The sequence below is a fragment of the Homalodisca vitripennis genome, chromosome 1, assembly GCF_021130785.1.
Source record: "Homalodisca vitripennis isolate AUS2020 chromosome 1, UT_GWSS_2.1, whole genome shotgun sequence".
In the NCBI taxonomy this organism is placed as follows: Eukaryota; Metazoa; Arthropoda; class Insecta; order Hemiptera; family Cicadellidae; genus Homalodisca; species Homalodisca vitripennis.
Genome location: NC_060207.1, coordinates 29,845,688 through 29,869,435, shown reverse-complemented (window position 1 = coordinate 29,869,435; position 23,748 = coordinate 29,845,688). Strand labels below are relative to the sequence as shown.

The following is a 23,748-nucleotide window of genomic DNA, read 5'->3' as shown; positions in this document are numbered from 1 at the left end:
AGTTCATATGTTGCGGCTTTAACATTTAAGGCTAATCGTTCTCCAAGCCCTAACACCAAATAGTGATCACACACTGACGTATGAACACATGCACACACTGAGGCTAAACTAAACTACATGGTCTAGATGTTATTCTGTATCGCCAAAGTCAATAAGTGTTTGGATTTATCTGGCAATATGATTTTTAAAACTACTTTTGTAATAGGATACTGTAATTACTTCGCAATAATGAGCACAGCAGAGGGAATAATTACAACTATACAGAAGTAAGCGCTTTTATTTGGCCTTCAGTCGTCGAAATTGAATCGTCGACCCCCGTCGAAACGATAGCCGTAGGCTGGGCTGTTCTTTGCGTCCACGAGAGCGGGGTTACGGTGCTGGTAGAAGCTGGCGTGGCCGTGAGACGGTCGTGAGGAGCCGTTCTCCACGCCGTACGCCTCTCGAGGGTAGAACGCCTCGAAGTCCACGTCCTTGCCGAGTAGCACGGAGTCCAGGTAGGGGTCGTCAGGGTCGTACGGTCGGCAGGACGCCACGACCACCAGGGTCGCCACCATGAGGTACCCCAGCATCTGTATTGCATGAGCCTAGTTTAGTATTATTGGTGGTATTATTGAGTAATTATTTTAAATTTAATAATTTTTTTAAATTAAATAATTTTTTTAATGTGTATTTATACTATAAAAATCTAAGAAAGAACCATAAGGCCCTAACTTTGTGTGCATAAAAGAGTTGTTATTTCGTTTCACTTTTGGCACGCAAGTTTTAGTTCATTGAAGAAACTCGTGTATAAACTTATGTGATCGACTAAGTGTTTTATACTAAAACATATATATTACCGCTGTTATACTAGGGACTTTTAAAATTTCAGTAAGTTATAGCAACTTCTGTGATAGTAAACTCCTTTTAACACGTTTTAGGATTTTTAAGTCGTCGACAGTTAAATGTTTTCAAAGAATACAACGAAATTAGTTATTTTAAAATAACACATTTTTAGCATCGTATAGCAAAAGTGAAAAATGATCACTGTTTGTAACTAATACATGTAATTTTTATTCCTGTAAGTTTCTCGATATCTTTCTCAGGTAAGCTGATAACCACTATCAACCTTCAAAGTTACTAATAGTCCGCTAGTATGTAGTAGTTATCTTTAGTATGTAGTAATTCCTTTTTAAAGTATCGCTTATTTGTTTACTAATTTATCTTAGAACATAATGATTATCCAAACTAACCAAAACTGTATAAGTTAATCGTGAACTAAATTGCACCCAAAGTGTATCAAGGTCAAGGAAGTGTATCAACAACGTGTAAACTAAACCAAGACCTTTTGACTCAAGTGACCAAGTAGTGAGTAGCCAGAAACCTTCCGGTCACTGAAACTACCTGTCCTCTACAAGCCTCTGATCCCAAAATATTTACTGGATTTGAGGCCACCTACCTCTACTCTTAAGTGTTACGACCAATACTGATCTCTGTGTGAACCTGGTCATTCAGGACATTGACCTCAAAAATTATCATTCTTTCTTTATTTATGGAGGCTGTGTGTTACAAAATATCTTAACTATTTCAAAGGTATTTGGCATATTTGTTTGTGGTACTTTGGCAACCACAATCGTTGATTTTTCAAATACTAAAAGCTGAAAATAAAATACATCTCATGTTATGCTAATTTTAATAACTTTTAAGATTAACATTTTCTTAAGTATAGGCATATTTTTGAAATTGTGATTATCTACTTATTTAATTTTTTCAAAGCATATATTTATTTTAAAGTTGAGGAACAAGACCAATTAAAGGTGACCAATTGTAGGGTGTTTGCAATATTTTCATATATTTAAAAAATTGTCTTCTCATTTTTGGTTCTGTCGACCACAATTTCAACTTTGCAAGAAACTAAAATCTTATTCGGTTAAGAGTTTTTTTAATAGATAAATATAAGTTCTACAAGCTTGCATATTTTAGTTACATATACTTTAGTATTTTTCCATACGGTGTTAAAAATGAAATCTAATGTATAAGTACATTAAATACCATCCTCTCGTAGAAAACCTTCTCTTAAAATTAAAAACTTTGCTACTCTTAAATTTTTGCAATAAACATTTCCCAAGGCTCCACCGCTGTTCAATTTTCACGTCTCAATGCGAAATGCTCAATAATTTGTATTAGTGTGTCATATTATATTGAATTTTACAGTAATGAACAAAATAAGATAAATATTTATACTGCGATATATTTAATTCTTATGTGGAGCTAGTGAATTTTTACAATCGGCATTTCCAACAATATGCAGTTCTTGGATGAAAAATAACATTTGCTTTAAGAAAGCATATCTTCATCCACTTTGGGATGATTCCTTCACCGTGTTTTACTTCATGGTATTTTCAACCTTAAAATTATTAGAAATGGAAATGTTAGTTTAACTTGTTATACTCCCCCATTCACTCCAATTTACCAAATCTAATGCAAATTTTTATATACCTAATATTTATATTATAGATCCATTCAGCCAGTGAATGGCCACATCTGGCTTAAAAAGTCTCAATTCTAGCGCTGAATGCTTTTAAATTTACAAAATAATAAGAATAAGCTCTTTCGATGTTGAACGAATGATGAAAAATATCATTTATATCGACAAGCAACAACATAGGTTATATCGCATAAATTCGTTAACAAAAATACGTAGCAACTCGTATACATGCCGAGGCACATATTTGAGATAGTTTTGTCACATGTCTTTCTCCGTTTTATAACCAACTTACAAACAATTGTAAGGGATCTTAATTTGGAATTCTAAAATTAGCACTGTGGTTGATGTTATTCACAGATCCCCTTTAGAAACCATAACAATTTAGCATTGTTATCAATCACGAGATAACTTTTAGTACCAAATAAAATTTCCCTGCACTTATGAGAGGTTTGTTACACCTAAGATGAATCTCTCATATTTGTAAGAAAAAGTAATTAAATAGCAGACCGAAATAATAACTATTCTTTAAAATACTAATGCTTACTTAAAACAATGCCAAGATTCATAAGTTTTATACAACACGAACTAATCTTTTAAATCCCACCCACTTTACGCACTCATTGAAAAGACATTATTAACCACTTTAAAATTATGTTTTCTCTAAGGAGTTTTAGTACATATTACGAGATGTTGTAAAAGAAAGTAGAACAGTGGACAGTCAGGCTATTTCCGCCAGGCATCATTTGTTTCCTCTACCCAAGACAAAAATGACTTCCTTACTGAGTAATGGCACCATGACCTGCTGTGGTTACCCTTTATTTATGTAACGTCCATGGACACCCACAATAGCAGGGTAAAGCTATTGTTCGTTAATATGCTCTGTCAGTTATGAAACTTGCGTGGGAACGATGGCTATTCTCCAGGTTTTGCTAGTAGATCAATTTCTCTGTCGAATCGCAAGCCTACTACTTTTTCTAAGTCGTCGGTTGGTAATTTCTGAGGTATGCGTTACAGAACCATCATCTCAAGGATATTTTCAGTCCTAGAGATTGATTTCTCTTTATAGAATCTCCCTTCCGGCATAGTCGGTAGAAAAGTGGATTGCATGTGTAGCTGCTTTCTAAATCTCAAACTGAACTTTTAGTACCGTACTATTTTTGAAGGTTAATTTGTAAAAGTTATGGTATAAGGATTCTCGCAATTGGCTTATTAAAATTCTATATACTTTAAACATTTAGAAACATCATCATCTTGATAGTTTGAAAACAGTTGTTATGATCATAAATAGATGTCTCAAAAGGTAGATTTGATTTGGTTGTGTGATCTAGTTAAACGGTTAGAAATTGATGTTCGTATAATTATTTACTTGTGTTGATTCAATATGTTATTGTTTACTACTCTAATCTTTGTATAGCAACCATCTAGAAACATAACGTGATATTTTTTTTAACTTGTAGAAATAACAGAGTCGTAAACGACCTCAAAATTCTTATGACTATTTTTGTTTTTCTATATGATGTTTAGTAACTGAGATACAACCATTTCTGTTCAGAACTTTGAAATGCCACTTGATACTTTTATATACAAAAAGTATAAGGATAAAAATTGCTTATAACTTCTTTGAAACGTGTTTTTCTATACACTTTTCCGTTAAATTCTACAGTGCCTTATAACTGAGATGCATCATGAAACCTCAAGAGGTATGACAAATTTGTAAGAATAGTAGTTGCTTAAAGTAGTTAAAAAAACTTCTTAAAAATGTGTATCAGAACTTATCAGTATAACAGAAAAACTTATAACGTACTATAACAAAATTAACCTATCATTCATAACACCTAGAAAATTAAGGTGTAATTGCACTATAGCAGCTGAGCGGATAGAAACAACAGCGAGTGAGTGACACCATAGACAACACTCAACATACAACTGAATCTAACAGCAGTTCACATGTCATGGCATTACGTGTGCGCTGCGATATATTTCCATGATCTCTATCTTCGAGACCAGAAATCGAAAGAATTTTTTAGTGAAAGAATGTGATGTTGTATTTCCGAACATTTAAGCGTCTACCGTGAAGTCGGACATTTTACATGATTTTCAAAATACGAGAGGACAGGAGGACACAAATTAAAAAAAGACATTTCTGTCTAAAGCCGGACGTCTGGTCACCCTGTTTATGTCATATAAAGCGTCTCTCAAGGATACTTTTGATAATTTTTATTTAGTCGAATTTCCAACGTAGCTTAAACCAACTTGAACTCTAATTGAACTCAAAACATATTCTAGTGTACATGACTTAAACTGTTATAACGTATAAAAATATGAGAATATGTAAAAGATATTTAAATGAAGAGTATTTTATGGTGGGCATTGAACGGTTTAAGATTTTTTTACATAAGTCTATTTGTTCTACATATTCGTTTTCTTCCAAATGTTTAACCCTTCTAAAAGAAAGATATACTTTTTACTTCCTTGAGCTTTACTTGTTCTAATAGAAATTAATTTTAACTATGAGTAAAATGTTGTAAATTTTGCAATATATAAAATGTTATTAGAATGTCTGTTTAGTTGCGTAACAATAACTTTTGACTTCATGTTAAATTGTATTATTTAACAAGCAATTAATGCAAATAAGCAAATTTTAGATATTTAGTTTTTATAACTTAAATGTCATATTTTATGACAGAATCATAAAGCTACAAATAAACAAAAGGGTAAACATTTTCACAAAGGAGTCACCTTACACTTAGGTAACACCGTGATGTAACTCGGGACAAATCCACAATACCAAGGGTCTTTTGTCGTGCAGTTATATACAACCATGAAGAGAATTGACAAACAGATAAGTTTCTTAAAAACTACTTAACGTCGTGTTTTTAAGATTTATCGTTGCCACTTGATGGTCAACTAATGAACTGTCTTAGAAGCGAAAAATAAAATAAACTTGGATATGTTCGAATTTTAACACCATTGAATAATTTAAATAACCTTTTCAGTGATACGTAATTTCATGACACACATTGACGGTTTGAATACCGTTGTTTATAATACTAACATTCACTACAAACTACAAATAAAACACACTAGAGAAAAAACATAGTTTGTACCTGTTCTTGGTTCCAAGCGTTGATCGTTGTGAAGTATAATTATATAAAATAGCCATTTGGTAATACGAGGCCAAAATTTTCTCTTAAACAATTTAGTAAGTCTACTATACAAATTATTTAATGAATGGTACAAAAAATTTAATTCAATTTTACTTTTGAATAAAGCTGAATGTCCGAGAAGTATATAAAGTTTGGATTATTTTACTATTGCAAGACATACAGTCAATGTATTATAAGGCTTTTGTTTTGATTTCGTTTTATCTTCAATTGGCTATTGGCCCCAAACAAAAAGTAGTTGGGGTAATATGTTTAAACATTGCTAGTCTTAACAAATTATTCAAGTTCTATTATTTACAAGTTTCAGTATTGAAATAAATAAATGTTTAATCAAGTACGATTAACAGTTTCGTAACTCAATCGTAGTGAAAGTGACTAGTTCACAGACAACTTGTGTAACTTGTCTGTGGTCTAGTTGTTTAGTTACTTACCTTCAGAAACAGACAACCCTATAATTTAGTGACGTAAAAATTCAGCGAGTTCAATCAAAACAACATGTATGTTATATGTATTTAGATAATACTCTCAAGATGAACACCGATGGTTGGCGGAACGTACTGACTAGGCCGCGCATGCGCATTAGCTGCTTCTTATGTATGTGCATCTCCAGTTTCTCTATTCAACCTACGGTATATGACTACCTAAAATTGTGGTCTTGTCAGAAATCAGCAGCTGGAGATAAAAATATATTTCAGAACGGTCTTGCTTTCTATGTAAAGGTTTTAGCCAGCTTGTGTACATGTGTCCATAGGCTATAACTATAGTAAACAATCTGCGCACGGTTGTCAAGACGGGTAGCAAAGTAACTTAGAATGTGAAAGAAAGAAGAGTATTTGCAAGCTACACGCGTCGCGATTAGTGAGGTTAGGACACGTGACCTAACCTTGTAGTGTAGCTGCAGCTGCAGTGATGCAACTGAGCCCTAGAGCAGTGCAAGCAGTGACTTACCTCTGGTGGTCGGTGATGAGGATCACAAAAACTGGTCTGAGTCGGCTCGCGCTGACCTCCCAGACACTTTCACTGGGCTGACGCAACCGGCATTGTCTTTGCGGGCAGGCGTGGCCGCCAGTAGCCGCTGATAGGACCAGAGGATCGACTTGTGGGCGGCAGCGGCAGTGACCTTTTACTCGAGACACGATCTTACACTTATAATGAGTTTTAATTGGTAGTGTTTTTACAAAATATTCTTCTAATTAAAGGAAAGCTCCATGAGATACTCTTATTTTTGTAAATACACGTTTTGTGTGTTCATTTTTAAATGCTTACGGAGCTTTGTATCCACCAAAATGTTTCAATAAAACATCTTAAAAACTTTTTGTTTACTTTAATGGTTCTTTTTTCGGAAATTCGATTTGGACACCGGCACTCGCTTTGCGATCAGGACCAGACTTAAGACCGCATCACAGCAAATGTATATCCATCCACTGAACGGATGTTTTGCCTTGGACGTCCACGGGATACTACCTGAAAAAATTCATCCATCGGATGGACGGACGAATTTGTTTGCGTCTCGTCTTTCAGTTCAGTTGTGATCTCCGTCAGGGAAACATTGAAATGATGGATGGCCCTTAGTGTACCGCGTTGTAGCAGTGATTTTGTGAGAAGTGTACCATGGACAGTGATGACGAAACTACAGCCCTACTGTATTCAGTTAGTAAACGAAAACATTGGGTGCACCTCATTATTAATAAAGGAAAGTGTTTAGTGGATTTCACCTTTTGAGCTGGTTTAGAGGGAAACGAGAGAGGTTGGACGGTATTTACATTAAGTGAAGAACGATTTGAAGAGGTTTTGACATTTATAGAGAACGTTATAAAGAGGGAAGACATGAAATAGAGGAAATCGGTCATACACAGATAACGGCTAGCAGTATTTTTGCGGTAGGTTTTTTTAACAATTAAGAACCAGCAAAATCCCAAAGGTATTTTTAGCTGATATTGGCAAAAACATAATTGTATAAATTCATCAAAACTCAAAATTTATATTTTTCCTACAAAAAATACAAGAAATATCTGCATTTTGTATTTTATTTCATATATATTTTTATCTTGTGTATTTAAAAAAAGATTCAAAACATTGTTACTAATAAAGAAAGGGTACTATATACCAAGAAAAGAGTCAACAATAAAAGGAGTTTTAAAATAAGAAATTAGCAAAAGCTAATTTTTGAGGTTCAAATAACACGGATGACAAGGCACAGCGACCAATAAAGACACCACGCAGCAAGGAACTAGCGGGGTAGTGTCTTCTGAAATAATGTCATGCGCTTGCGCAGCTGAAAAAGTACACAAACTTAGTAAAAATCGCTCGGTGAGCGATTCCATAACATCCATTCACTGGACGTTTCGTCCAGCGGATGGACGGTGGTGTGCTGCGGCTTTTATGGCACCTCCTCGCGCTCAAGAAGCTCCGCACCAAAAACGTATTTAGGTTTGCAGATAAATGATAATAACAATATGGAGAGCTTTTGTATAAACACAACTTTTATAAATACCAGTCTATTATATATATATATATATATATATATATATATATATATATATATATATATATATATATTTGGTATATATATATATATATATATATATACCAAAAAAGCCTATACAGTATACTATTATTATTAATTAATCTTACGTAATTTCTTTCAGTTTAACAACTCGCACACGCGCGTGTGTTTATATATATATATATATATATATATATATATATATATATATATATATATATATATATATATATATATATAATTTCTATGCATTATCTACATGCCACACTGCATTCCAGTGAGTCCCTTTGCACCAAGCCACGCATCAACTAATGCTGGCCCTATGGAAAAGCAATGGTATTAATTAAGCAATGTAATGATTTTTTTTTTAACCTCAAGTCAGCCTGTCGAACTTCTCGTTCCTACAAATCATATTGTACAAAATTTAATTTTGTAGCTAAATAAACGTTAAGAGAGTTTTCGTTGAAGTCATTAAACACTTATTACCATATTAACTTATCGAGTTTAGCCTTCGACTCTTCTTAGCAAATCAAACTAATTATTGGGGATGAGAAGGCAGTTAAGCTCCGAACCACTGACCACGGTCTCGTAATTACTAGTCTGACGGTAAGCAAGTGGAGTGGGATAAACCTAGGACCGTTATGTACAGAACAGCGGGCCGAACCGGTGGCGGTGAAGAGTGGTGCATCAGCTTAAATAATGAAGTAGGATCAGAGACTAGGCCGCAGCAAGCGGCTACTCTATTAATCAATGGGCCATGGACATATTTTATGGCCCAATTTTGGACACCGAACCTCTAGTTATTCTCGGCAGCAAGACGTCGCTTTATCTTGAGCAACGCGATGCGTATAATGCCAAGTGAACATTGTAGAGCTATCGCTCTAGTTCTCAGTCACACTGTAAACACGAAGCAATTTAATAAACAACCTGGTACCTAATTTATTTATAGACAGTGAAGATTCACATGGGCGTCATTTCAGCTTTTTAACTGGGTGGCAAGAGATCTACTGGGGGGTATGGAATACCCCCCAGGTGGAGGGGGTCCGGGGCCCTCCCCCGGAAAATTGTAAGAAACTGGCTTTAAATTTGTTAGTATTTTTAAGCTTTTTTCAAGCTATTTTTACAAAAAATTTTACTGCTAACAACTTAGCCTAAAACAATAATTTTTAATGAATTGAGTTATTAACTAAACCACAAGGTCCACAAGTGAGGTAATTATTGTTCACACACAACTCAAAAGTGTGCCCCAATTTTAATTTATGTGTGCCCAGCCCGTTTGTTTTTTATAAAAGGAAAAATTCAAGTAAACATGATCAAACAAATTTCACTTTATTCATGTAACCAGACTGCATCCACAAGTTAGTTTTAAACAAAATGAAGCCTTCTCTTCTGGCTTGAATTGAAGTCATCAATTACTTTTGAAATGTCTATTTCTACACTCCTTTCAATAGCCAAAAGGGCTAACGAAGACAACCTCTCCTGGCCAATAGAGTTTCTAGTATATGTCTTTAAACCGCCGTAAGCATGAAAAGGATCTCTCACACGATGCCGAGTTCATTGGAATTGTATAAGTACAAACGAAAAGTTCAAAAAGCATAGGGAACACACTTTTCAAAGATGTTTGTACAAAAAAACGTCAGCTCTTTCTTGGATACTTTTGCTTCTTGATTCCTCCGTTCTGTTAAAACAGTTTAGTTCAGACAGAAGAATGTCATAGTCTAAAACTATAGTATTTACACACATACTGTACACTGGCTGTGTCTATATCACTTCCACCTAGAACTTTGCTTAAGTGGTTAAGTACATCTAAGGTTGTTTTCTTGAAGCCTGGCCTCTATCTCCTCGCTTAGGATATCAATAACTGGCCAGAGGATTGAAACTTTGTAGTACTGTTGTACAGATTCAAATGGAGCTTTACTCCCACCCCCGATTTTTGAGGGAATTTTGCCCTTTCTTGGCAACTCCGGCAGCTCTAAACCCGCACGTGTCAGCAATTTCTGTGCAGTGATTGAACAACTTGGTGAAAAACTCATCTGTTCTGAGGATTGCAAAACTTCAAGTGTGCTGTTTTTTTACAGATTTCACAACTTCATAGGTCACACTGCTTGACTGAAGGGTCTTTGACAGTATGTCACATTGTGTTAGAACTCTCCTGAGTAATAGAAGGTCAAATACAAAGTTGAAGTCCTCCATATTTTTCAACAAAGCATTGGCTTGTCCACCACTGTCAGGGTCTGTTTCAGAAATCTCTCGTAGTGTCGTAAGAGTGGCATCAAATTATCTAACAAAGAACGCACTGCTTCGACACGGCAAGCCCATCTGGTATCACTCAAAGACTTCAAATGTTGCTGTTCCACCACTAAAGCTTTTTGCACTTTTTTGAATGTTTTCAAAAACAGCATGTCTTTTAGTTGATTTCTCAATGAAGTTGTAAAGACTTTGAAGCACAAAGAAGGTGTTTCTTATTGAATTCACGCTTGTGCAACAGCTTACAATGCACAAGTTCAATATATGTGCATTGCAGTGAATGTACATTTGCCATGGGGCTTCTTGTATAATTCTAGCTGCCACTCCTTTGTAGGGACCCCTCATGTTCGAAGCCCCATCATAGCACTGAGCACGCAGATGTTTAATATTCAAGTCCAGTGAAATCAAAACGTCCTTAAGTACATTTGCCAGTGTATCGCCATCAGTTCTTCTAGCACGGTAAAACCCCACAAACGACTCATGAACTTCTAGTTTATCATTAACATGTCTCAAGACAATAGCTACTTTGCTCGTGCTTTGCTATGTCTTGGGTCTCATCAGCTATAATGGCAAAAACATTTGCATCTTTAACTTCTTTGGCAATGTGCAACTTAATTTGTTCCCCAATTATGGACAGAAGCTCATTCTGGAAAGTCGCTGAAGTATATTGAAAATTTTTGCGATGCTCTACAAAGAATTTGTTTACTAAACTATTATCTTTGGAACGAAGCCTCATCAGCTCCAAAAAGTTTCCTCTGTTTTTTGAATCTGTAGATTCGTCATGACCTCTTAGAGCAATAGATTGTCTCCCACAAAATATCAGGGATTCACACAAAGCCTCTAAGTACAATCTGTTTTCTTGTACTTCTTCTGAATACTTTTGATTTACTTTTTCAATAACAGTGCCACTTTTGTCGGCTTCTCTTAAAGAACTGAGTTTAGTGTTACTACTTCGATGCGAGTTACTCTTTTCATGATTCTCAAATACTTTTACAGCTTTCTTCCATTTGGAAAACCCCACTGAGTGTAAATACATTTTCTGCATTTTTTTCTTCTGGGCTGTAAAACGAACGGCAGGCAAAACAGAACGCTTTGTCAGTTAGAGGACTGTATTCCAGCCAAGGATACAGTTTATACCACTCTGGCCTAAATTTCCTACCATCCGTTTTAGGGAAATTTAATTCTCGTGGTTGGAATGAGCCTTCCCTAAAAAACGCCTTAGCCAAACCTGGGCCATGAGCAGGATCACGTTTATTAATTACAGTGATTGTCAATTGGTCAGATGAACTAGAGGAACAGCTAGGACTCTGCACTTCATCTGTAGGAGTAGTTGTGGTATCTTCATTTGTAGTTGTGGTTGTTAACTGAGCCGATGACGAATCTAAAACGTCTACTACAGCCGGTTCTGGTTCATGTTCCAAAACAACTCCTTCTGGTAGTTCATCTTCTAACCGTTTCTTTTTGTTTGCTGGGCCTGAGCTAAAGTAGGACAGCAACGAACTCTGCCCTTTTTTGTTCTTCTGAGCCTGAAAAAACCCCATTAAGAATAGCAAAAGAACATTTAAATAATGGCAAAATGCTACTAGAACACAGAGTCCCTAAACCTAAAATTAATACAAGTCTAATATAACATGCATAGGCTTTGCACAATTTTTTTGATTTTGGGCGCTATTGTGTGGACACTATTTCTCATCTCTTTGTTTTGACATCGTACCATTTGATAGGGGATTGAAAGGGCAACAAAAAAAGATGCCCTGACATTTGACTTCAAGTTTATGGTTTTCATACAATTTAGGTTAAGAAATTTTAAATGGCAATCATTTTGAAACTAATGATTGAATTAAATTGGTAATTCTTCTGAATATGGATATTGTATTTAGATAAAAACCATGCCAAGTTTTGAGTTAAATCGGTCAAAACATTCTCGAGATATAAATAAAAATTTTAATAAAACAAAATGGTAGATATCTCAAAAACGGTGTTTTTAAGAAAAACCATTATTCTTCATTTTTACTTTATTTTGATTTATCTACCAAAGTTTTGTTTTGTAATTTTTGGGAAATTTTGTGTAAAATTTGTATCGGAATAAACACAGCCTAACAGCCAATGAGTAAAACAGTCATACTTTTTATTTGCATACTGTAAACTGTACTTAAGAAGCTGTAGGCGTACACGAAAACCCAAGTCTGCCTACATTACCAGTTTCGAAATAGTTTAAAATTTGCTATTAATCTGGTATTTTTATTACACATAATCTTTTTTTTGCCTAAAGATAAAGTTCATTTAGTGCCTTACTCTACGAGTTGATTGTAAAACATGTATTTTAAATAATTGCAAGACCATAAAAGATCTGGATGTTTACTAATTATTTTGTATGACCTTTTTAGTCATTGGCTCTTCGACACAAACGTCTGCAGCCTGACAGCCACGGCATTGCAAAAAACAGCTGTCAAACACAGGAAGGCGGGAGTTATTAAAATGACAGTAACATAACCTAATTAGAGGTATAAGCTGAAATTACTTAATTTCAGGTGATTGGATGGTATCGTTGTTATTTTTACATATATAGGTTAAAGTAGTGTTGCGTTAAAATGTGAGGTTATATGACATCGGTAAAAGCATTTAGGTGGCCAAACAAACAAAAATAAACCTAGTATTCCATACCGTACTATAAAACAAGCTACTTCCCTTATATATGCAAAAACTTCTCCTATACCAACCAATTACACCTATAAAATGTTTAAACAACTAAAACCATAAACCGTAAACAATGCAGAACTAACTGGCAGAACTAATAAAGTTAGAATGTTGAGGTTATGTTTTTTGGGGGCCATTTATTGAAATCTAGTCAGTAAAAAGATTTTTCTATTTTTCAGCATTAGGCCTAGTTGGATGTAAACAAAGATGGGGAAACTCCAGAAACTGACCAACACCTAAGTTTAACCTACGAAATAAGAAATAACTGAACTAAAACTTACCATCTCTTAGTCCATGCAATCATACGACGGTTCACTTGAAATGTAATTTCACATCGTACTGCAACTGCACTAATCGAATACATCTACTAGAGGAGTAAGGTTAAAGTAGGCAGGCGACACGACAGACGTTGTCTGCTTCTAGCTGTAAAGACAATATACTACAACAGGTGCCCTGTTGCCAAATCTCCCCTCGCCAACTGTGTATTACAGAGTTGCCGTTTCCAGACGGCAGACGAGAAGCAGCCTACATTGCTCATTCTCGCTCTTCACGCATTTAATGTTCCTTATTTCATTTCGTAAATTCTACTACACCAATATTTCATTTTAAGTTTATGATTTACAAGTTTTTAAAAGACGTGCTATCTTTCTGTGCTAAACTAAGCAAAAATTAATGGAGAATTGATAAAGTTAAAAGGTTCCCTATTGGTAGACTTGTATTTTCCAGTTTTAAGTAAGTTATATGTAAATTATTTAGACATTTACTTCAAAATTCTGGGGTGGCAAAATACCGGCTCCACAATTCTGGGGTGGCAACTGCCACCCCTTGCCACCCCCAAATTACGCCTATGAAGATTCAGTAAAGGCAGATGCGTTACTGTAAGTTGGTGAAAAAAAAGGAAACCTCTATTGAATTCCTTTTCGTAGTCCAGCCTCCATGCCAATGCCGCTGTATGGAATGTTGATTGTGTAGGATCTGGTCACAACAGTTATTACGGCCAGGTTTGTAACCAGCTTGTTTATGAGCGTTGTAAACATTTACATTTATAATAAATAAGTAAGAAAATGCGAAAAACACATATAAAACGTTCTTAGAGTATATTTGTAATGTACTGTAAAAACTTTAAATAAATCAATAAAGAAATACATATTTCAATATCTTGTTTCCAAAATTTATATTTGTTACTTTTATTTAAATTTTTTTAATACTATTACTTTTAATACTATAATTATTTAATGTTATAATTTTGGTCATATGAATTTTATGAATGTGATTTGTTTGTTTTTATTTTATAACCAATACAAAAGTTTCAGTTAAGTTGTGTAATTGTTAATATGATTCCCTCTTGCAACGTACTCACAATGAACAGTTACTGGTGGTTATATAATAGAGTTATGCTCAGCCATAAATTTCCAACCTTGCCACTTAAAGGGTTAATAATATAAAAATATACATTCTTCATAGATCATTGGTTTAGCTTAACATAACATCAACATTTAGACATATTTATAATAGATCAACATAAGACATAGCCAAAAATGGCAGCTTTAAAAAACTCTTTCTTGTTGGATTTCAATAACATACCTAACATTTGGTTTTAAATGTGCCAAGATAATGAAATATTTTTGAAATCTCCATTTGGTATTTTTAACCTTTTTAATTTTCTCATTTTTACTACAGTTACAACTAGTATATTTAAAAAGATTTTGGATTGCCAACAACATTTGTTTAAGATTCTATAGCATGTTCCAAATAAAATCATTGCAATGTAAAATAACAAACTCTGTATGAATTTCAGGTCCCTGTCAGTTCACAGCATTTGGAAGTTCTCAACTCATGATATAGCTCTTGGCCACTGGGGGTTCCTGATCATTAGCAATGCCTAGCCAGCTCTGGCTCCTAATCTCTAGCAGCTCCCAGCTCCTGATATAGCTCTTGGCCACTGAGGGTTCCTGATCATTAGCAGCACCTAGCCAGGTCTGGCTCCCAATCTCTGGGAGCTCACAGTTCCTGATATAGCTCTTGGCCACTGAGGGTTCCTGATCATTAGCAGTGCCTAGCCAGGTCTGGCTCCTAATATCTAAGAGCCCCCAGCTCCTGATATAGTAGCTCTTGGCCACTGAGGGTTCCTGATCATTAGCAGTGCCTAGCCAAGTCTGGCTCCCAATCTCTGGGAGCTCCCAACTCCTGATATAGCTCTTGGCCACTGAGGGTTCCTTGATCATTTGCAGCACCTAGCCAAGTCTGGCTCCCAATCTCTGGGAGCTCCCAACTCCTGATATAGCTCTTGGCCACTGAGGGTTCCTGATCATTAGCAGCACCTAGCCAAGTCTGGCTCCCAATCTCTGGGAGTTCCCAACTCCTGATATAGCTCTTGGCCACTGAGGGTTCCTGATCATTTGCAGCACCTAGCCAGGTCTGGCTCCCAATCTCTGGGAGCTCCCAGCTCCTGATATAGCCACTAACTCTTAGCCACTGAGGGTTAATTTAAAGTTCAATTATCTCATAATAGTCATTAATTTATAGGTGCAAGAATGATTTACACCATATTTTCAGGAAATTGATTTTCTTCAACATTACAAAATCACAGGTTTAACTTTAAAACAAGTGTTATACAAACTGGCCCTGTTTAAGCTCCACTGTAGCAGTAAACAATATGCACTGCAACTTGGGAATTCCAGGTTTGAACTTGAAAACTTGTCATCTCTCTTAATATATAGAGGTTCCTCCAAAAATTACAAATGTTTTTCCCTGAATACACAAACATTTTTATGTTAAACAACATGAAAATTATGAGGTTTCAAGGAGAATTTAGAAAAATGTATGTCTTGAGGAATTCATTTATTTAGGTTCCATAATTGAGGTGCAACTGTACTACTTAACATATGACTCAAGTAGCCCACACTATTTCCCACAAGAACTGGCCTTCTAATGATTCAGATAAGCTCTTTTTGTTGTAATAAAAGGCTTTAGGTCAACACAGAAAATCCATTATAATATAATTAATTGTTTAAACTCTTGAGTTATTTAACAAAACTGTTAACACTTTAAACATATTGATGAAATGGCCGTTGTAGGTAAAACAACATATAAATATTGATTGTTCATGAGCTATTAGTGGTCACTGGAGAATTAAACAAGTAGTGTACATGATCACTAAAGGCCTTTGCTAGCTATTGTAAAAACCGAGTGGGTAATCAATGCTTCTAAAAGACATGAATGTATTAACCCTTTTAGAACCTTGGAATACAGATTTTTCATGGCAAAAAGACTGTCTAGTTTTTATCAAAGTTGTAATGGTTAATGAAAAAAATTGTATCTTATACACAAATAGAGATACTGAAATGACTTTTAATCACTAATATTTCCCTAAACAATATAGATTTAAAAAAAATAATGTTGCTTCTGCAGGAATAAAATTGTTTACTGACCCACAAACTATATTTATGTTTATCAAAGTTATTATTTATGTTTTAAAAGAATCTGAAAAATATACTTAAAATTTTACAACTGCAAATTATATAACATTGTTTGTTAAAAATGCACTAAGTGTTAGAAGAATTAATGGTAGGCTATAACTGTGAAATTGTGAATCGACAGAGAAAATATAAACAAAGGCATTGGTTGACATTTCTGTCTTTCTGTTAAATGTCTTTTAATAATTTTGTAAAAAGAAATTCTACTTAAACACCCTAAGCAATAGCATATACAAACTCAAAATAATATCAGACAGTTGGCCATCAAATGTCAGTTGCATGAAATGTGAGCTGTCTACTGCACAATTTCTTCTTCCTCACACTGTTGCTGATCAAATCATTTCTCAATTCTAAAACATTTAACAATATAAAAGCTATAAATAGATTTCGGGTCGAAAGCCAAATAAATAAAAGTGAATATAAAATTACTTAAAACACAAACTACTGATATGTTGATGGTTAATTTTAAAAAGGTTAAACAAAACTTCAAAAACTAAAGGTATTCAAAAGTTTAATAAATAACAATGCATTTTGACTGGGAAAACGTGTAGATTTATTACACATATTTTATAAATTAGTTTCATCTTACAAATAATTTAAATATATATTTTAACACAAACATAATCAGTAAAAAAGACGGCAACAATAAAATTTTATATAAATAAATTTGACGACATAATTTAATAATATTACACTTATTCTTGCATTTCAAACAAGTCACAACCTCATTGAAAGAAGCAATCCTGAGGATAAGTAAGATCATGATGAATATGATAAAAATAATGACCTTATCTGATTAGTTTTTAGGCTATATTGAAAATATAAAAAAGCTGTTTTTTTCTTCAAACTCCGATCTAACACCGTGATGCCGAGACCGTGGTGATGCCCATTTGCCCCGCCACAACATTTGTCACTGTCGAGGGGAATAGTGCAGCAAAGATCCATTGGAGAATGTGGTATGTTTACAGAGAAAACATTATGAGTGATTGTATTTTACGTGGATGGTGTAAATGATTACCAAACTGACATGCACGATAAAGAAGAGTCAAAGACCCAAGTCTGTCGCTCCAGACGGCCTTTTTGAACAAATTGACAAAGTGCTTAGAAAAAACCTTAGATTCACAATAAGTGGAATTTTCTGAAGTGTCAAGATCTTTTCTTTATATATTCTCAACGGACGTGCCTCATGTCTGGGCGTCATGGCATAAGATCGGATGTTGAAAAAAGCCCTTGTAGTATAAGTTTCAAAACTTATAATCATTTTATTTATATAGTAGATGTCCTCCCTCAAGTAACATGACTAATTTGGTTTGAAACTCATGAATAAAAAGCAAAAAAAAAAAGAAAGAAGAAAGCATGCTCAGTTGAAATTAAACAGACGAGTTAGGGCTATTAAGCTTTCTCTACCACTCTGCCTCATATCAATACAAAAAAATAACAATAATTGAATACAAACAAGTCAAATTAAATAACAAAAAATATTCAAAAACACAATTTCGTGCACAATACTGTATATCTTTATGGTATGAATATATATATATAACTTATTTAAAAGATGCAGTGCATGGTTTTCAATATTTAGAATGCACAAAGCTATACAATCTGATTGACAAGAACACAGGTATTGACTGACAAGCAGATTCACCTGTCATTCCAACAAGTCATTTACTATTATTATACTAGACAATGGCTGCAGTCTAAGGCAATGGATTTTGGATTTGGGTTTTAGACAACACAGCATGTGACCTTGGCATTTATTATCAGTGCTGTTGATTTTGTACTGTACTGACTCTCCCTCTTATTCTATTATATACGTACATATTTTAATTTGTCAATTTTAACTTATACTGTATTGTATAATTATATGTTATTAATCTGGTATAGTAATGATGATCAAACTTACATTTATATTATTCAGACTTTGTACACTAACATACAATAATTCTTATTAAACTCCCAAATCTAAATTTGAACTTATCCTATAACAACGAAACCAATTCGTTCTAAAAAAATATGACAATTTAAAACTATACTAATCTTTTTAATCTTACAAAACATATTTTGATAGAATGTAACATAACTAACTTATTACTAATTCAATAATTTATAATTTCCAAACAAAATAAATGTGATTGTAAATATCACTTATTGACAAGAACAACTTTAACTCTATGTTTTAATTCATCGAAGATAAACTTGTGTATATAAAATTATACTGTAAAAATAACTAATACCAAACAAGCTCTGATGTAACATTAAACTTAATAGTTAAATACAAACATAAACAGTTCAACAGTAAAACAGTAGTTTTCTACTAATCACAATAAAAATTGCACAATAATTCCATTAAAGCCTATGCATCAAAGTAACAATTTTGTTTTTTACGCTGCAAAGATTTACAGTAAAAAAGATTTGCTATAGATATAAGAAAATCATGATAATAGACAATATACACTTAGGCATGTTAATGCTGGGAATTTTTATAATTTTGTAACATAGATCAGGTCTACGAGTATATACCAACCAAAGATGTAATTTATAGTGTTACATTAAACAATGGCATTTTCATTGATTAAACACTTCCACAGCTTATTAGTCTAAGAGCTGAGAGCCATTTTGAAGCATATAAGAACACAAACTTCTTGAAATTAGTAGTAGAAGTTTGGCTAGAAAGAAATTGATTGTTATCAGGTATGCTAGTAAAGTTATGGTAGAGGTTTGAAATGAGGGGTAACAAACGGGTTAAACATATAAAACAATAATTTTTCTCAGATTATAATTTTCCTAGTTTGATGGACTTAAAACGGACTGGCAGACACATAGACAGCAATTATGTCACCATCAGGCAACTAGATAAATAGACTGAAGGTTCCCACTTCAAGTGTCTGTATTGGTTAACTGACACTGACGTAACATTTATTTGTGTCTAACGTAAGGTCACACACATAAATAAAGGCTATGTTCTAAGGTAGGTTCTAAGGCTATCAAGCTAGGAAAAATATAATCTTAGAACAAAATTATTATTTCATACTTTTAACCCTTTCGATACTCTCAACCAAAATTAGTGTAGCTGGAAATTGACTTCTTTCTGAGGAAAATTTATCCATACATTTCAAGAAAAAACATATATATTTGTTCTTATACAATAAAAAATGGCTCCTGAACTATATGTTTACAAGTATTCATGTCTAATTAATTGATTTACAACAATATTTCTAGTGTAAAAAACATGCCTTTCATAATAATTGTTGTATTCTACATATTTTATCCATCCAAATTTTTCAACATAATATTAATTTGTATATACAATTTCAGTGTATAAAAATTGTTTGAATTATTGAAGCACCCTAAGTGTAAATTGTAAAATATTTCAGTTTAAATGCTTAACATTTTTGTTATCGTTAAAATAATTGGTACTTTGGGATTATACCGACCACACCCAGACATGAATCGTTATTTCACATTTTGTTTCTACTGATTACTAGATTAGCGTAGAACAATATTTCGTCAATATAAAACAGGAATTGTCTTATCGCAAACCCCTCCCCATCCTCAGACAGAGGTCAAAGTCGAGCGTCTAGTAGATAACGTGATTGCAGAGTCTCGCCGCCCGTTCAGCTGGTGCATCGCTTTGTTGTACTTCCGTGTTTTACCTCTACATTTCTCCAAACACAAAAATTCAACAAAAAACAAACATTTACCAAACTAAACTCTTTATTTAAAAAACACTCAAAACTTGTTTTTATTCTTGATCACATTCCGCCACCCAAAATGCGAGTGCCTCCGGCCATCAGCGCGGGCTTCGGCAGCACCTTCGGTGCTGCCCCGCGCTGATGTCGACGAAAGAAAAACATCCCTCGAGATAGTACCTATCAGTAAAATATCAAATTCTAGAGGGGCTAATCAGAAATATAAATTGAATTGTAATGGAAAGGTAATTATGTACCGTGCAAATCACGTGATGCCGCGCGGCCTGCCGTAATCAGGATTCTCGAGAAAGATAAGATAACAGCGACAACAATACCGATCACAATACCTGGAAATGCTTGTAAGTTTGTAATTTTGTAATTGAAGAGTTGTTTTTTCGTTCTATCATGTTTGTTTCTATAAATTTCTATTTTTGTGTTCTTCATACTGGTGTGGTCGGTATAATCCCAAAGTACCAAATAATTAATTATAAATAATCAATATTAGAATGTAGGAAATTGTGTCAACAAAATTGCGTAATGTATTCAAAACTATTTCAATATTCTACCCAGTTAGATGATAACCAACTTAATACATACAATCTGAAGGAGAAATAAAGCCAACTAACTCTGTATTACAACATCCACTGTGTAAAACTAAATAGAATTTGTAGTCTACAGTTAAGGCTGCTTTTATTACTTTTCATTAAACGAAATTTATTAAAATGGTGCTACAGTATCCCAAATTATTATTTAATTCCAATACAGTATATATAGTTATAAAGAGTATAATACTTTATACATTTTTATTGGATGGATTCCGGAAAAAGTACACAGACAAATTTATACATAAATATAATTTTGTGTCTTGTACTTTTAACCTTATTACAACTCAATAAAAATATTATTTGTTTAAAATTATATTTTCAAGTAATATAACAAACTTTAAGAGTTATACATATACATTAATTTCTGTACTCCAAAATTACATACGAAAACACAAGTTGTGTTACTATAACACGCATTTAGTTAGCATAAATTTATATAAGAGTTTTGTATGAATAGCTTTAAAACATCATGTTTCCCGTGATTTTTACTGTCTTTTGATATATTTTCACTACAAGTCTTAACTTATTTCTACAGTAGTATAAAAGATTACTAACATTTTGTAAAACTAATGACAAAAAAAATATCAGTGATAAATTAAATAGAATAAACCTACTATTTTCAAACTTAAAAGTAGCAAATAATAATTCGTGTGAGAATTAGGACAGAATACATTCAAGTTTTTTTTCTTAACAAGCTTGTGGACTAATAAAAAAAATTTAACATAAACTTTTTAAAAAGTCTTATTTATTTAACCAAATAAACTAAACGTTTGCTGATTGTATGATACAATATATGTATCATATACCTTGTAGTTAATCAACATATTATATTAATTGCTTTTTAAATGCATTAGTATTTTAAAAAATCCCACTGAGATATTTTTACTTTTGACTATTAATACGAATGTATGAAGACTGTTTTGTGGTAGCCTTGTGATAGATGCTGATAAAACTGTGTGTTAACTCTTGCTAAATAATGATAATGTATGTCAGGAAAAGGTCCGCTTCTGGCGTATCAAAGGCTTTGCCGGAACATAAACGGAACAAATAGAGAAAGATGCGGAAATAGAAAAGGAAAGACATGACTGGAAAAGCAGTAACCACATACAGCATGATAATGCTTAAATGTTTTTGGAACAATTTTGTATCACATGACTAACAGTTCTGAGACTAGCACATGCCACTGTACATCTAAAAGCTGAACCTTGGCATCTGTATTCTTGTTTGATGCAGCTGATTTAAATGTGCACAGACTGAATATAATACCAACCTGGTATAATCAATGAAAGCAGAAATTTAGATTCTCCTACATTCACATCATCTGCCAACTGTGAAATGTTCTGACATAACCACTTTCTAAGGTATTCACCAAATAAATGTTTTTTACTGACCGAAACAACAAGACAATTCACCAACACTAAATAGTGAACAAATAAAAAATAACTTACACGAGCTCTTTAGCTGCCAAGCATCACAATAAGAATAATTACAACAGAAGAGGGGATTTTAAAGCCACTTTCACTTACTGCAGCTTGAAGGGAGATTTTTGGGTGGTCACAGCTAAAGCTGAATCGAAACACAAACAGAATCAAGAACAAACATGTAATCAAAAAGGCATAAGCAAACTATTTTCAAGTACAGTCACGGTTACTAAAAAATATTGATTATCCAATCAAGATAAACGTTAATACCTCCATCCACCTTCTTCAGTGCTGTTTCAACCTATAAATACACAGTAAGCTAAAAATTTTCCAAAAAGCAAAGCTTGGGAAACATAAGGTAACAATTGGAGCTTAAATTACCTTGATCTTAAAATTTTCAACAGCAATAAGGCACTGCACTTGGCCAATTTAAAGGCAAGCCCATGTACTGACATGCCTTTTACAGAATTATATGAAGATTCCACAAATAAGAGAGGATTGTCAGTGTAAGCCAAAGTGTAAACTGGTGTTCCGACACTAGATATGAGTCCTTCGCTAGCCAAAGTGTTAAGATTGTACACTACATCTGGAGATTGTGTACAAAATAGGAAGTGGCTAACACTTATCTTAATTAAAAAGATCTATTTTCTTTTCATTTATTATACGAATTGCTCTTTCAAAACAGTCTTCTACTCCTCAAGCATTTCCTTTTCTGTTGAAATTTTTCTTTCAGGCTTTATGATAATTTTTAGACAATACATTGTAACCTGGTTCCACTCTGAGCGTACACAATTTTCTTTATTGTCCACATTTACCCCGCTTTAAACAAGAAAAGTTGATTATTCCACTGTTCTAATACAGAGATAGTTAGTTGAGAGGATTATCATATACGAGTGTTTATTATGAGGTGTGGCTATAAAATAACTAGATTAGTACTAGCAGAGCCATAGAACGAATGCAATAAGGCTGAATATTGTACAGCTGATTACATGACTCCCTCCTCGAGTTACATCTGGCTCCCGTAATTATTCCGCTCGTAGTGCCAGTTATAAGCACTTACACTTAGTCTTTGCGTAAGAAAAAAGTTGAGAACAACATGTGAATATGACATTTCTTTTCAAACTGCAAAAATCTGCAAGTGTAAAATTTGTGATGTTACAACCAGAAAAGCGGTAATGACGGTATCAGGAACACAAGTGTTTGAATGGTTTAAGTGAATATAAAATGGCCATGAAAACGCACATGATGACACATGACAAAAACTGATACTAACATTGAAAAGATCGATAACCTTGTTCAAAAAGATTGTCAGTCAACTATCAGAGCAATGACACATGACAAAAACTGATACTAACATTGAAAAGATCGATAACCTTGTTCAAAAAGATTGTCAGTCAACTATCAGAGCAATGACACATGACAAAAACTGATACTAACATTGAAAAGATCGATAACCTTGTTCAAAAAGATTGTCAGTCA

At 33.8% G+C, this 23,748-nt stretch overlaps 1 protein-coding gene across 1 annotated transcript; it reads right to left on the bottom strand.

The window, feature by feature from the left end:
- Positions 1-261: 261 nt before the first annotated feature.
- Positions 262-6,719, bottom strand: LOC124356268. Its single transcript, XM_046807482.1, has 2 exons — positions 6,577-6,719; positions 262-569 (listed from the first exon to the last, which is right to left on the bottom strand). The coding sequence occupies exon 2, from the start codon at positions 567-569 to the stop codon at positions 288-290; it is 282 nt and encodes a 93-aa protein (XP_046663438.1). The 5' UTR covers positions 6,577-6,719; the 3' UTR covers positions 262-287.
- Between the last annotated feature and the right edge of the window lie 17,029 nt (positions 6,720-23,748).

Bases quoted from the DNA above. Each gene is read 5' to 3' on its own strand.
- LOC124356268 (XM_046807482.1), bottom strand. From the start codon at position 569: ATGCTGGGGTACCTCATGGTGGCGACCCTGGTGGTCGTGGCGTCCTGC.